The sequence below is a fragment of the Rutilus rutilus genome (assembly GCF_951802725.1).
Source record: "Rutilus rutilus genome assembly, chromosome: 5".
NCBI classification, from domain to species: Eukaryota; Metazoa; Chordata; class Actinopteri; order Cypriniformes; family Leuciscidae; genus Rutilus; species Rutilus rutilus.
Window position 1 is genome coordinate 13,552,654 of NC_140213.1, and position 16,774 is coordinate 13,569,427.

The 16,774-nt window shown below is 39.4% G+C and overlaps 1 protein-coding gene and 1 long non-coding RNA gene across 2 annotated transcripts; one reads left to right on the plus strand and one right to left on the minus strand.

The window, feature by feature from the left end:
- Nucleotides 1-3,592: 3,592 nt before the first annotated feature.
- Nucleotides 3,593-16,466, minus strand: emc8 (ER membrane protein complex subunit 8). Its single transcript, XM_084409382.1, has 5 exons — nucleotides 16,013-16,466; nucleotides 10,820-10,896; nucleotides 10,627-10,696; nucleotides 10,458-10,552; nucleotides 3,593-4,351 (listed from the first exon to the last, which is right to left on the minus strand). The coding sequence occupies exons 1-5, from the start codon at nucleotides 16,217-16,219 to the stop codon at nucleotides 4,192-4,194; spliced, it is 609 nt and encodes a 202-aa protein (XP_084265508.1). The 5' UTR covers nucleotides 16,220-16,466; the 3' UTR covers nucleotides 3,593-4,191.
- Nucleotides 7,590-10,171, plus strand: LOC311290716. Its single transcript, XR_014627442.1, has 3 exons — nucleotides 7,590-8,733; nucleotides 9,519-9,824; nucleotides 9,931-10,171. It is a non-coding gene; the product is annotated as an uncharacterized lncRNA (long non-coding RNA).
- Nucleotides 16,467-16,774: the final 308 nt, after the last annotated feature.

A 16,774-nucleotide genomic window follows, 5' to 3' on the forward strand; every position in this document is an offset into this window, starting at 1 on the left:
GTGCTCCATCTCCAAAACGTTCGTACGCATGGGTCAGAGTTTGCGTGCAGGTGCGCAAATTTTCCCGTCAAGTTTTTCTTTATAAATCCCACCTTTTGGCAGGAACTGGCTACGCATGTTTTCAGCCCCGTTTTGTGCGTACGCAAGCTTTATAAATGAGGCCCCAGATCCTCAGCAAAGTCAAGTCAAGTCACCTTCATTTATATAGCTTTTAGATAGTTTCAAAGCAGCTTTACAGTGATAATAGGAAATTAAAGTAACAGAGATTGGTTTGGCTTTACAGCAGCTCTAGAATAAAGTTATTGTCCATGCTAAAGTTAGTTTTGATTGATTCACTTCCGTTGCAAAGATCATTAGTTATTAAATGATGTTTTATAAACAAAGTTCGGGAGGAGCACGTTCAAATAATCAATCCAATCTACTCGTCATCAAACAATTATGTCTACCCTAATCAGCATGACAAGAAGTATATATATATCCACTCTGTCAACTCACCTAATATTCCTTGACAGTTTTCCAGCATCCCTCCACCACCCCGACTCCTCACTCTTGGCTCAATCTTTACAGCCAGGAATACGGGGGGAGTACTCTGGGTTCGGGCCGAATACCGAGCCCGGAGCCCTCTCCTCGGACAGCACGCCAAATACGCATTTATTCTATCTGACTTATTTGTAAGTGTGAACTAGTGAAATAATTATTAACCAGCAAAGACCATGAGAACCAGACAAGTCCTCTGTACAGACCCCTGTGGCCAGCTTCATCTCCTTCCCACCATATTCCAGCTTTATGTATCTTCAATCTTCAAGCAGAAGGAACTGGATGAAATATTCTGAATGATACCAATGCACTATCTGACTTGTGAATCATAACCACACCATTTTGCTTCGTTTGGCCAGAGGAGAACTGACCCTTCCGACTGGTTTCTCCCAAAGTTTTTTTTTTCTCCATTTCTGTTACTGATGGAGTTTGGGTTCTTTGCAACTGTCTCCTCTGGCTTGCTAGTTCGGGACACATAATATACAGCAATATTATTGATTTGACTGTACTGAGCAGGATGGTGGCGTCACTGTTTTCTACAAAGTTGCTTTATAGCTGAATTGAACTCATTTCATAGTTGATGAACTTTACACAGTCATTGAACTGAACTGAATTAACACCTAACTAACCTCAGCAGATCAATGACACTATTTTTATTTAGAGCTGCTTTACAACAAAGCTGATTTTTACAACAAAGCTGACTCCAGAAAAATGGAGCGCAACTGGAAGAAAACAAAACTAGAGGTATTTCGTATTTCATGGAAAGAGAGCTCGATTCCATACAGAGAGGCCTTAAAAGCTGCTAGATCTGCTTATTTTTCAACCCTATTAGAAGAAAATAAACAAAACCCTAGGTATTTATTTGAAACAGTGGCTAAACTAACGAAAAATAAAGCTTCAAGCCCAGAAGTTTCCAAGCAGCAAAGCAGTAATGACTTTATATGAACTTCTTCACTTATAAGATTGATAATATCAGGGAGAAAATTATAACTATGCAACCGTCTACTACAGTATCGCATCAGGGAGTGCATTGTAGTCTCCTTGAGGAAAAATTCGATTCATTCATTGCTATAGAAGAGGGAGAATTTGCTAAACTCGTTAAATCATCTAAATCGACAACATGTATGTTAAATCCTATACCGACTAAGCTACTGAAAGAGATGCTTCCAGAGGTCATAGATCCTCTTCTTAATCTCATTAATTCATCTTTGTCATTAGGATACATACCAAAAACTTTTAAGCTGGCTATGATTAAACCGCTTGTTAAAAAAACACAACTTGATCCTACAGAATTAGTCACAGGCCGATCTCGAATCTACCTTTTCTGTCAAAGATACTAGAAAAGGCAGTATCTTCACAACTATGTTCCTTTTTAGAAAGAAATTATATCTGCAAGGATTTTCAATCAGGATTTAGACTGTACCATAGTACTGAGACAGCTCTCATTAGAGTCACAAATGATTTGTTCTTATCATCCGATCGTGGTTGTATCTCTCTATTAGTGTTACTCGATCTTAGTGCTGCATTTGACACTATTGACCACAACATTCTTCTAAACAGACTCAAAAATGATGTTTGCATCAGTGGAATTGCAATAGCATGGTTTAAATCATACTTATCTGACCGTTATCAGTTTGTAGCAGTAAATGAAGTGATGTCTTATCGATCACAAGTTCAGTATGGTGTACCACAAGGCTCAGTACTAGGACCATTGCTGTTCACTCTGTACATGCTACCCTTGGGAAATATCATTAGGAAGCATGGCATTAGTTTTCACTGTTATGCTGATGATACGCATCTCTATATTTCTTCACGCCCTGACGAAACTTACCAATTCACAAAATTAACAGAATGCACAGCTGATATAAAAAACTGGATGACAAGCAATTTCCTACTACTTAATTCTGAAAAAACAGAGATTCTAATTATTGGACAAAAAATGTCCTCACGTAATAACCTAGAATACTGTCTAACACTTGATGGCTGCTCTGTCAAGTCTTCATCGTCGGTTAGGAACCTGGGTGTGCTCTTTGATACCAGTCTTTCATTTGAAAGTCACATGTTTAGCATCTGTAAAACCGCATTCTTTCATCTTATAAATATATCTAAATTACGTCATATGCTCTCAATGACAAATGCAGAACAATTAGTCCATGCGTTCATGACATCAAGGCTAGATTATTGTAATGCTATTATGGGTGGTTGCCCTGCACGCTTAATAAACAAACTACAGCTGATCCAAAATGCAGCAGCTAGAGTTCTTACCAGAACCAGAAAGTATGACCATATTAGCCCGGTTCTGTCAACACTGCATTGGCTCCCTATTAAACATCGTATAAATGTTAAAATATTGCTGATCACTTACAAAGCACTAAATGGTTTAGCTCCCCAGTACTTGAACGAGCTCTTAACGCATTCTATTAGGCAGTAGGCACAGGCAGCAACATGAAACTGGTTGCCAAAGGTCGCTGCAGCCGTTACTGCATTTTCAAATATACTGGAGAGAACTTCAGAATTACGAGCACGAGCACCACCACAACCATGGCTTCGCCCTCTTTATCGTCAGAAGAACTTTCGAGGCTGGACTCAAATTATAAGACGAAGAGAAGAGGAAATTCAAAGGTGGGTTTTATGTTTATGTTTAACCAAATAACAAATGTATAAACCCAGACAGCAACATAGTGTCGGCCCAGATCTGGTACACGTTGATTCCACACTTACCAGATGTGGGCCAACACTATGTTGCTGTCTGGGAAGCGTTACAGCTACTCAGCATAACAATAGCGAGTGTAAATTGTGTAATTAGGTACGAATCCAGTCTGAAATTAGCCGTCTACAAATATATTTTTAAAAGCAATTGACTTTCTGTGTCGTGTATACATTTAATAGGCAATTATTGTAAATGAATGCTTAACCAGAGGTGCCACTTTACATTAGTCCAAAATACTGTATGCAGTTCATGAACAACGTAATACTTTAAACTATTACTACTAATTCACTAGCCTGTTATCAATTAAAATGTTAAAGACAGCTGAACTCAAAAGAGAAATTTAAAGACATTTGGAAATAAAGTATTTTTATTTATTTTTATACAATTTTCAGTCATGAAGATCTCATACCTAAAGTCTATTCCTTTTGTGTACTGCATAACTTAGAGCCAAAAATATTTATTCTTTCACCACTAACAAATTATTATTGGTCTGTTGCAAACAAAAGCAATCTCTTGTAGAAAATATATTCATTTCTACACTAAAGTAAAACATTTTCATTTGAACAGTTTAAGTAGTTAAGAAAAGCAACCAACAATAACTAATTTAAACTAAAGCTTCGTCCCAAAACGGGAACAAAATGACCATATTTAGCGATGTTAAATATTAAATATGATGGACTTGTCCAGTAGCATTCACATGAATCTTACATTATACAAACTACTGCATGAGAACAGGTAAAAAACATCTCTGACATTGGACTCTTAAGAGTCACCTCAGTGTTTTCTAACATGAGGATGCAGCACTTAGAATGTTCCATTCAGGCTTTTGTAAATCTTTCTGCTCAGTGAGAGAGGGCATGTCACTAACAGTACTGAATACAGTTTAGACATGCATCCCATTTAAGCATCGATGGTTGGGTTAGGTGGACAGGACCTGGATGGCTTCAGCATAGATGCAAGACAGATTTGTTGATCTCAGGGTTGGTCCAGTCATTTCGTAGGTCATCCAGATGGTTGTCAAAGTCTACAAGACTCTCGTATGATTTGTTTTCTAGAAGAGCCGCTGTGATCTTCTGCGCCTCAAGCCAATCCTCAAAGCAGTCACTGCAATTTAAAGAAAGTTATACAAATCATTATTTTGTCATACATTATTTTGTCCCATTAGCTTTCTGTACGTGCAATATTTAATCCTGTCACTAGGGGCGCTCTAGCCACAAATACCTGGCAGCATAAAAAGGATAAGAAAAGTAGTATGAGGTAGGAAGGATGTGTTAAGCACATGGAGAAGCTTTCTCGCCAATGCTGTCTTGTGTTTTTGCCCTGATTTGCGGAACTTGAGGTTCCTAAACTCAAATAGAGTTCAACGTGCAGGCATGAGGAGGCAACGCCACTATAGATAGGACCTTGACCAAAAATTGTCTTCGTTTTGCCAACAACACCTTTGTCATCTATTGTTCATTTCACAAGCTACAGTTCATTCACATTACCGACAGCCACTTGGAAACTCGGTTGCAGGCAGATATGGCTTCATCAACATTGCACTTAAGCACTGTTTCATCTTGCTCCTACTACTCTTCAGACTTTTATAGACTTTTATAGTCTTAACTATTTGATGTTTCCCTTGCAACTAAATGACTATGTACGTTGTATGTTTACTGACTGTATGGTGATTTAGGGTGTAATACACATGGCTCATTATAATAATAATAATAATAATAATAATAAATAATACGTTTATTTTATATAGCGCCTTTCTCAAACCCAAGGTCGCTTTACATAGTAGGAAGGCAAGGAAACACAACAACAAACAACCAAAACAATACAACAAAGGCAAGTTATCTGTATGAAGCTATGAGTTGGGTGTGGAGACGTGATCATTAAACAAAAATGTCTTGAGATGTGCTTTAAAGAAGGGAAGAGAAGGACAGTCACAAAGAGGTTGTGGGAGGCGGTTCCAGAGTTTGGGGGCCAAGGCACTGAAGGACCTGCCACCCAGGGTGGAAAGTCTGGAGTGGGGGATAGCCAAGAGATTTTGGTCAGAGGATCAGAGTGAGCGGGAAGGAGTGTAAGGGGTCAGGAGGTCGCGGATGTAGGGGGGAGCAAGGTTATGTCATTGAAGCGTTATGGGTGTTATTATGTGAAGCGATCTGTCGTGCCACATTAAAGAGTTATAAAATTTACAAGAACTTGAAACCTAAGATGTAGTTTCATATCAAAAGTAACTAAGCACAAAACTTTTATTGCGATTACTGGATGGTAGGCATTGTGCAAATGATGTTTAATGAAGTGTTGTTGGTGCACCAACTGAAAACCGCAAAGACAAGATCTTGATTCATCAAAAAACAAGAAATTGATATTGTCAACTCAGACCTAGAGCCACACAGGCAAAATCACTGCTTTGTTACTTTTGATATGAAACTACGTCTTAGTTTAAGTTCTGTCAATTTTATAACTCTTTAATGTGGCACAACAGATCGCTTCACATAACTCCCATAACGCTTCACATAATACCCACCCACACATATACGTGCATTGATAAAGTTCATTACTACTGACTATTTTGTCTCTACAAAAAGCGATGCTGTATGTTTAACTGCTAAAAAAAACAGCAATGTGTAAGTTCCTGCTAAGACAGAACATGAGATAAAACACTGCAGTAAAATGTCTCGGGTTACTCGCATAACCCATGTTCTCTGAATAGGGAACGAAACGCTGTGTAGCGATGACGCAAAGGGAAAGCCCTCAGGGCGGTGCCGATTGTCTGAACCCGTATAGAATCATGCCAATTCATTGAAATCTCTCAGTGAAGATCGCTGAAAAATGGCAGCTTTCTTCTAAAGTGTCGCGAAGAGGATTGACCACTCAGAAAACGTTCGTCGAGCTTGGAGGACTGAGAATCAAGAGGCTCGTCTGGCCATTCAATGCTAAGGTTCTCAGTAGCACGTGCTAACATCCACAAGCTCGGTGTAGGCCGCAGAGGGCCACGCTTCCTGGCCGCTGGGCGGGAGAGCATCAGCCGCAGACCCGAAATCAGACGCCGCGGTGAATAAAACATCCTCCAGTCCAAAGGAGACGACGTTGCGTGCCTCTGGACTAGGGCATAAATAGTCGTGAAGAAACTCCACAAGAGAATCGGCTCGGCGCGCGCCCAGGCGAGAGAGAGTGAGAGAGGGAATAGCAGGCCTGCTCACTTTCTAACGCCTCAAGCTTGACGTCCGATCCCCAGGCCTTGGCTTCATGAAGGGCGTGGGCCTCGTCATTAACAGCAGTGCGGCGGGGGAGAGCAAACTGGATCTCTTTATCAAAGCAGGCAAGCCTAGCACGGAGAGTTTTTAGTCCAAAATTCTCACAAGAATCTAGAATCTCCAAAGATAGCCTCGCGAGCATGTGCTAATGTCAAGACATTTCACACACTTACCGTGCGGGTCGTCGCTTACAATGAAGCGAGAGCACGGAGGCTGGCAACGACGCAAATCCATAGTGCTTCACCGAGTGAAGAACGAAGTTCCACAGAGTGCGGTCGCTGAAGCACAAGACAGAATCCGAATTCCGAAGAATAGTTCACAGGCCAGAAGAATCGCTTCTTCTGGAGGAGCAGATGGCGCGTTCACTATATAAAGTCCCTAATGAACGAATAATTGAAAGTATGGGATACCAGAATAATCAAATATCTAAATTAATACATAACCAATAGTTATGATTAGTTTCTAATTAGAAACACAATCTAAATTAAATAATCATTTGAAATTGGAGTCAGATTAAGCACAGAGCAAGATTCAATTCTAATTAAGAGAACTTCACAAAAGCTCTGAAAAGAGCAACACGCATCATACCTTCAACCCAAGCTGTTGGATTCTGTCGTTGGGACGACAGGTGGTCCTTACAAATATCATCCCATAATGTTTACACGTTAGGTCAGTAGGCGGAGAGTAGGCTTTTTTTGTGGCTGTTCAAATGCATTCGACCACATGAGTGTTTGCACTACAAAAGCAATCCGGTTGAATGCATTTTCGACTATCTCTTGAAGTGAAGCTCAAAACATTTTAGACCCGTTTACACCTGTATTTAACATCGTCCACTTGTGATCCGATCGACCAAAAAGCATCATAATAACAGGTGTTGAAAAACAGGGCCTGAGATACTTGTTTGGCATTTCACCAACTTTTCTTAGAAAAAAGAAAATTCACTTATCACAAAATAAAAGCTTAAAGATTTCTGAGAAATACTGTTGAAAGTGGATTAGACCAAGCAGATTAGACAAGCACACACTTGTAGCCAATCAGCAGTAGGGGGCATATACACTCATGATGGGGGAGGAGAGAGAGTGAGCAAGAGGGAGTTCAGCAGGTAGACTGTAGAAAGAGATGGCTGAGAGACATTTCAAGGAAAAGTTGGAGCAATATCACTGGAAAAAGAAGGGTTATGATCAGGCAAGTGCTTTAGGACCCGCATTAATATTAGAATAACTTTCCAGTGCTGAAGAGACCCAAGCGGGAAGGCCTGAAAACGGCCACAGAGGTTGCGTTGTTTCTTCTCCATGCGTGACTGACATTGGTTTTGCTATGTTTCTCAGAACCAAGACATGCTGTTGTCGTAATGTTAGCAATAGTAACATGACAGTTTTAGGTGTCATTGTTTGTCTAGAGCTGGTGTGCTGCTGGCAACTAACGATGTACTCTTGCTTGTATTTTCTCTTGTACTTTTGTTCTACCTTGTCGTTTGTTTGTCATCTTACATTTTATTTTTTGTGAAGCATTATTTTGCTTCGCTTCAGCTACGGTAAAGAGAAATTCACTCTTGTATTGCATGTTTATGCATTTTGGAGGCCGGAACAATGAAAGGGAGGTGTTTGTTGATTTCTGATTTTCTATTTGATTTCAAATATCAGCACAATGTTTCTCAGAAATCGCTTACTGCACTTTAAAGTGAAGGCCTGTTTGTTTCAGAGACTGTGTCACAAGTCAATTATTTTTGAGTTTCTATATTACTTTTGCCATTTTGACACTTAAATATTGCTTTGGTAATCCTGTTGTACCACTGTCCTCTTTTGCGCAAAAAATGTCAATTCTCTCCCAAGTGGTGTCATCGTTGTCAGTATTAATTCTGAGAATGATTCAGTGGGCTATATAACACTTTTAATTGTCAAGAAATTACTAGGAACCCTAAGAAATAACTAGTTACACTAATATGTATTCTACGTAGAGTGTTACGTTCCACGTGTGTTTTTCTATTTTGTATTTTTCCCTTTTCCTCTTGTGCTTTTGTTTCTATTCATTTCTATACATTATTCTTAGGTTGTGATCATTGGCTGTCCATCATATACGTGACGCCACGACATCACACATCAGAACTGACGCTCCACCAATCCGCTGACGTTACGCAGGTTTAAAAGGCCCCATTGACAAGGAGTGATGAGATCAGCGCCAGATCTCATTCAACACCCGTGCCTTTGAGTTAAAATGTCAACTGAGTCATGATCACGACAAGTTAATAGCCGCTTTCCGACCGGAGGAACCTTTTCACAGTTCCTAGAACTATTGGCTATAGTACCCGGATGTCAGCGTGTTCGCACCGCAGGAACTAGGAACGATTTTAGTTCTAGGAACTCCATTTGTAGGAACTAATTTAGGTCCTACTTCAGAGTAGGGTCTAAACCAGCACTATAGGAACTATCCGTGACGTTAGTTTACGCTGATTGACCGAACGCACGCGGAACACCAGCACCCGCCATTTTTAAAACAGCTAGAATGTAAACACACAGATTATAGCCTATATATTTACTCCATAAACTAATACAAACATGGAAAACAGTGATAGATGGGTCTCTAAAACCTTACATGCTGAATAGAAAATCCAACGCAACTTTGAGGGGACCAAGCCAAACATGATTATGTTTATCTGCCCAGCTGGACATCAACCACACGGCATAGGCTAATAACCTTTTTTCATATACTGTTTACTTTCTATAACAGTTCTATCTAATAAGATATTAAACAGTACTGTTAGACAGATCGCTAACTAATAAACACAGAGAATGCGAGCATTGTTTGCTCTGGCGTTCTCAGCGCCGCCAAAATAAAGGTCTGTCGCGCCATCAAAATAAAAGTCACCGTGCTTGCGTCACTCCCTTACCCCTCCTACCAGTTCCTATGGCCACTTGGCCAGTGCGAACGCAAACAGCAAAACAGAGTTTGGGGGAGAGTAGTTCTTAGAACTGTTTAGAAGTGGACAGTTCCTAGAACTAAGTTCCTAGAACTACTTGGTCGGAAAGCGGCTAATGTTTATGCGGTTTGTTTATACCTTCAGGTTTGTTTACTGTTGTTGCAGATGTATTATTGCACTGTTCTGAGAAAAAGCACTGTTTTAGCGCTAGATTACTCAAGACTCGTATATTGCAGGTGTGTGCATGTGACTGATCCCTGTGTAACGTGGATAATCTGATTCAAACGCAGTGTGTTGTAGGTAGTAACCACTTAGCATGACCTGACATTTGACTTGAGTTTTGTTTTTGTATCTTGATTGTTGGCCTTTATAAATCCATCTTTAAAAACAACGTTAGATAGCATTGTTTTTGCTAGTTAGTTTTAGAGTGATTGCCATCCACTGTATCTTTTCTGTTTTAGTCAGCGTAGTTTATTTAAAGCGTCGTATACACTGAAGATTTCAGGTTTTTCTTTTGGTAGGTAGTTTTAGAGGTTTGGGTTAAATCGTAATGGGAATTCTGATTATTTCATTGATTTGGCAACGTTCTTGTTTTCTAGGATTTTGGTTTACTTGTCTTCCTTTTATATTTATAATCTGTTTTGTAAACTCATTGCACTTTTTCAATTAAAACGTACTTAACATTATTTTTTCTGCTTCTTGGTTGTTTCTTCTACTCGCACACATGGCAACAGTTGTATCTCACTTAAATGTTGCACAATCATCCCGTTAACATCTTCAAGCACGTAACAAGAGTAATAGCTGAATTTGTTAATTTTCAGAGGGGGTATACTCATTTAGTACTGTATATGGGGTCTCTACATAATTTCACTGTATAGAAACAATCAGCTTGAATATTCTGCTAAATATCTCTTTTTGTGTTCAACAGAAACAACAACAAATAATGTCACTGAGTTTGGGGGAAAAATTAGCCTGAGTAATTGATGACAGAATACACATTTTTGGGTGAAATATAATTTCAATCAGTTTCAAAATAAACTGTACTCACGTGCTTGGCTCTCTGCACTTCCACTTGCTGTCATGGTGATCATAGATGAAGAGAACAGGTACAAAACACTCCATAGTGAATCTGCTGTTGTCCAACTAATGGTGAAAAACAATGTAGTTTTACTGTCTGGCTATCTGACATGGTTGTAATATGTAATATGTAAAATTACCATGATCATTGCAGCCTCGCTGAAGTTTTCTGAGATTCTGGCAGCGACCTTCTCAGCGACCTGGTTTGGTCTGAAACAGTTGTAAAGATCACAGATGTAAACGATGAAACAAATGTAAAGACGAAACAGATGAAAAGACACATACAGACAACATGTAAATCATGCAAAGCACATGAAGAAACCCACATTTTACCTGGCTTCCTTTATACGCTCATTTGCTTGATAATAGCCAGCAATGACATACTTGTTCTCTTTGCACCATGTATCAATCTGAGGAAAAAAAGACATTAGATCTTTTAAGTATTAAGTTAATCTGAATTATACTAATTACAGGGACAGTCATCTTGCCCTGCTAAAAAGATCAGTGGTTTATGTTGACCTAGCTGGTGGGCCAACATAACTATGCTATTCCCCAGTAAAATTTAAAGGTTGGATCATGGTATTTTGCCGACAAAGATGTGGGAGCCTCAGCACACCAACACAACATGGTGACAAGCTTCTTGAAGTGCTGTGGTGCACTTTTTAAAGTCTTGTTTATACTTTCACCTGGCTCCTTATCGCGAGCCTCCACCGACTACACGTGCACCTCCCCAAACAGACGAGGACACGCTCGCCATTGTACAATTCTTTTAAACGACGGGGCGACTGAGAAATTGTCCTTTAAACCATCAGGAAGCAGCGGAGACAACATTTTTATTAAACATGGACCTTTATTTTCATCAGAAGGACTTATTTCTTCTATTGTAGGCTCATTTTGTAAAAGTAAGCAATTAATTTAGAACTGGGTGCTGGTAAGATGCTGGTACAGACATGCCTACTTGGCAAGAGTCGCCTCGAACTCGTGCATCTTCGGAAGCAGAGCGGCACAAAGTTACACAAAATCCCATGCACAACGCCAACGCACTCAATGTGCATGACCACAAACACTGCGATGAGGTCATTTTTTCCACGTGCACTTTTGAACTTGTGTAGACGCAGGCGAGTATAAACCAGGCTTAAAGGTCAGGGCTATAGTGACCTGAATGGTTGCCAGTTTAAATCCCACAAACATCGAGCCATGACTATCACCAACCATTGTGTCCTTGGTCATGAGCTCAAGACACTGAACTTTCTTTAATCACTAAGCCATGTCACCGCCATCTTAATCTACTGTGTCCTCCCAAAACTTGAAAAATAAGTAACCTTTTTTTTCATGACTAACCGGGGTCCAGGTCAGGAACCAGACAGACTGGCTTAACAAATCATCAACCAGGGTTGCTGCAAATTTTTGGCTTATTAAGACCTAAATAAATGACAATTAATACCGTATGCACACAAAGAACAAACTTACCAGTTCACTGCTGTTACACGGTAGAAATGTCCAAATAAAAATGTTATATATGAAATATGAAAGAAGTCAATCCATTTCTTTGTAGGAAATGTTTAAATGTAACTGAATTTTATTGTTATCATTGTAAATGTTCACTTTCATGGCCACGGAGGGGAATCAGAGATTTGGAGTCACATCAAAGTCCCTTTAAGGAAAGTCAATTCACTTGGCGGCCATCTTTGAAATGAGGCAGCTATTTCAGTCATGCAAGTGCAGCTCCTATCTCTTTGAATGGGGGAACATCAAATTCTCCAAAGCTGTTCACCAAGGTTATGATTAAAATAAATTTAAAATCACCAATGAAATCTGACTACAACGATCTACAAATTTGAAAAAACTGAAAAGAGATTTCAATACCCTGCATTTAGATAGTGGCTCCCTGATGTCCGCAAATTATAGGCCTAGAGTACCGACATCGGTACTGAAATTTAAAAAATGTGACTAACTATACAAGCATTTCCCTCTATCATTTTGAGTGCTGTTGAACACCTCTGATTGGCCATTGTGTCGACACGCTTAACATATATGTTTCTGATTGGCCACTGTGTGCCCTCACCCTGGTGCCCTTCTTTCTTTTTTGGACCACAAAAGTATAAACGAGTAGTGCAAAGCAGAGCAATTGTCAAGTCAAGATTTACACTAAATAAATTAAGTTTTGGTTTGTTTTTCACCAAACCCTATGCCCTTGAAATAACCCTTATATTTACAGCACGGGTTGTCTGAGATTATTCTGTGTTACTTTTGCACCTTTTCTTTAAAGCTTGAAGCGGGTAGCTGTTCACTGACATTATATAGATGAGCACAACATGTGTTTGTTATAAAGAAGGCATTAGAACAGAACCAGTGAGAGTAAAAAAAAGAAAGAAAGAAGAGAAACAGAGACGGAATTATTTTTTGGGCGAGCGTCTAAAGCAGGGGTAGCCAACCCTGCTCCTAGAAGGCTACCTTCCTGCAGACTTCAGTTCCAACCCTGCTCCAACACACTTACCTGTTATACCTTGATTAGCTGGTTACGGTGTGTTTGATTAGGGTTGGAGCTAAACTCTGCAAAATAAAATAAATAAATATAAATAAATATTTTTCAAAACCTCTTTTGTGTTCAGCAAAATAAAGAAATTCATACAGGTTTGGAACAACTTGAGGGTGAGTAAATGATAACAGAATTTTCATTTTTGGGTGAACCTTTATGAGCATGAAACCTTTACGTGGTTTCATGCAATGAGGCCCAGGGGTTTTAAATCTGTGGGTCGTAGAGTAAGGAAAAGTGGGTCGCACAACGTCACTTGGCTGCAGCTAAATTTACGTTTCAGTACATGCACGCACAAAAAGTTTAGCCTAGGGCTACCAACATTACAAAAGAATGTTGCCGAACACCGCGAAGAGTTTAACAACAGTCACAGCGTGGACCACACTTCATATCCGAACCGGAGCGAGCGTGTGTCAAGATTTGATGGATATATTTATCCTAATCTAATGCTCCAAGCATGAACCAGCTCATGCACAGTATGTGCACAGATTCAATCTTGTCTTCTTCAAATGAAATATATATGTGCACTATACAGTGGTATGTCTGATCATGAATGTGATAACATTATGGATTACAGAACTTTGTTGTCATGGGTTGATATTTTTTAAGGCTGCATAATTTTTTTTTTCTCACATTTTTTTAATTACATACTTCATTTTGAGAGATATAGAGAGATATATTCTGTGCGGAGCGCCGTGATGAGTTTAACAATGCTTGCAACGCGGATCATATAGATCATATTACGGACCGAAGCGCTTCTCAATTTTTTATGGACATGTTTCATATACTCTAGAGCTCTAAACATAAACCAGCAACGCGTATGTGCACTAGGGGTGTCGCAATATACCGGTATTGACGATAATCGTGATATTCAAAGCATGAAATATCGACATCGTGTTAATTTAGAGCAATACAATATACCGGTATTGGTGATATTGGCGTTTCCTAGACGCAGCGCTCGTCCGCGCCCGCGCAGCTAGAGTGAAACACTCTGTCCACACCCGAAAAAAGTAAGCTGAGCTCGCCAGTATTAACAACAGAGTTCTTCGGCTTCAAAGAAAACAGCACCTTAGAGGTGGTCGCACACCGGACGAGAAGCGCAGCGCCACGTCTTTAAAATTCGAACACATTCTGTATGAGTGTACACACACCGGACGAGAAGCACAGCGCGGTTTATATTCGGCGTCTGTCCGCGTCGCCCAGCAACGGCTCAGGACCTTGTTCAAAATCCTGCCGCGACACAGAGCGCAGAAAAAAGTGTTCAGATCACACACTCAGCAACTATTGTATTTAATTGTACAGATAGTAAATAGTCTATTTATACTATAAAAAACTCTAAAAAACTGTTATTTTACAAGTCATCATGGAATGGGAAACGTGACATTAACTGTTAACAGGGGGTTTCTGTGTTCATATATTTAATAAAGGGTGATTATTAAAATTAAGAACCCCGTTTTCTTTACTCATCTTATTTTTGTATTTGTATTTGCACTTGATTTTTTTATTCAAATCTGCTATCTGCATGACTTTATTGGCGCCAGTGCAACAACAGGTTTAAGAGCTTTTCAGTTCTTCAGGAAACCTTCAGACAGTGTTTGGCTTCAGTTTGAAACCAGATAAACTTCACATGCTTGTCTTCCTTCACAAAAATTTGCCATAGATTGAGTACCCCCCCCATATATTCTATAGATATCGCGATATATCGATATCGTGAATTCTTTTGGCCACAATAACCGTGGTGTGAAAAATCTAATATCGTGACAGCCCTAATGTGCACATATATATTTCATCTGAAGACGACATAATTAAATGTGCAAATAAGGACACTGATACAGCCGTACGTCTGATCATCAACTAACTCCGTTTGCGGTGTGTGTTGCGGTGCAGGAGCAGCACGCACTAGTGCTTTCACATATTCTGCGTTTGCAGTGCATAACTGATCCGCGGCTGTACCACAAACACATACTTACTATTATTATTTCAAATCCAGAAGTTATGCAGCAACTTTTCTTAAAAGATCTATAGTGTATCCCTGCAGTTTTCCACCAAAATAAAAGCAAATTGATGGTTTTATGACTGTAAATGAATAAATTAAAATGCAAATAATATTTCAATTTTACAGTACTACTATAAAATAAAATTATTATTAAACACTCGATTTCTGTCAATTACAGTACTTCTGGAAGAACAGATAGTAAATCCATGGTTAATTTTCATGAGTCTCCTGTAGTCAACAAGAAAGACTAAATCATCTGACAGGTGTACATCAAGAGTGACATACGGAGTACCACCCCAAAGTTCCTAGTTCCTGGGGAAAGTTCCTGCGGTGGAAACGCGGCTATACTGAGGGAATTAAAATGTTCTGGCATAAAGGACCATGTCACGAAAAAGCCAGAGTCCAGATTAAAGCAAAGTATGCTGCATCTGGATATTTCTTCAGTTCACAAGGAGTATTGTTTCTCCATGTTTTTTATACATTTTGAAATTCTGACATTCTAGAGTAACCTTTGTTTATTGAATTTGTTCCTGCAAAATTAACTAACAAAGTTACTTGAATTTGTAAAAAAAAAAAATATGGAACAAATATAGATCTATATAGTAGGCCTATGCATTTTTGTCGCAAAATGAAACGTACATTTTCGCACAGCTCTCTATATTAACTTGGATATGAGTCGGAATATATAAGTAGGCTTTAACTTTATTCGCATGCAGTTTACTCACGTAATGCTATGTATAATATCGCCCAGCTCTACGTAAAGTAATATATTAAGCAACATGAACATCAAGATAGTCTGTGTATTTTTCACAGGGTGTAACTTTACCGTGAAAATCTCTACAAAATTAAATTGATTCTACGACTTTATACGTGGTATGTGGCCTGGAAAACTCAATATTACAAATGCATCGTTATTTCCATTGTATGTGTGTGTAGCAACCATGAATTTACCTCCAGAATTAAGCTGATATGAAAAAAAAAAAAATCATCTTACCAATGTGAGTGCCACCTCTAGCATGGGGGCTAACGCCAAAGCCCCGTGGAACAGAGGCACACAATCCACACACAATACTGAGTCTCTCGGGCTGTCCTTCTTTTTGTGTTTCTCGGCCACCAGCAGCCCGTTCACGGGGCAGTGAGGATATTTAGCAGCGTGCAGCAGCATCTTACAGTATGATTGAGTGGTCAGTTTTAAGGACATGTTTACAGAACTTACTGTAATCAAATGCCCTATTCTCTTATAATCGTGGTACGTGGGAATGAACCAAGTGGTGTAAGTTAAACGGTGGATGCACTGTCTCTAAACTATAGCATCTGATAAAGGTCCCTTGAACACGCTATTCGCTAACTACACTTCAAACACCAACTCCATTCTAGATTTAACATGAACAGCTCAGCCTTCCTCCCTCGAAATCTGCTATCCCTTCTTCTTCTACTTCTTTTTCTTCTTCTTCGTGGTTGGCAAACAGCTTTTAGGTGCATTACCGCCACCTTCTGAATAGGAGTGTGGGTCTGAATTCTACATCGCTAAATTCAATGGAATAATCCTGTTGTTTTCAAGGAATAAAAATACGTCTAACTGTTTGTCGTTCCTGATTGTATTTAGGACAATGTTCTATAACATGTTCTATGGTTTCTTGATTACCACACTCACAGTTACCATCAGCATGTTTTCTCATTAGAACTAATGTGCTGTTCAATCCTGTATGTCTATACCTCATTCTTGAGACAGTATATCCTCCTGCTTGCTTCTGCT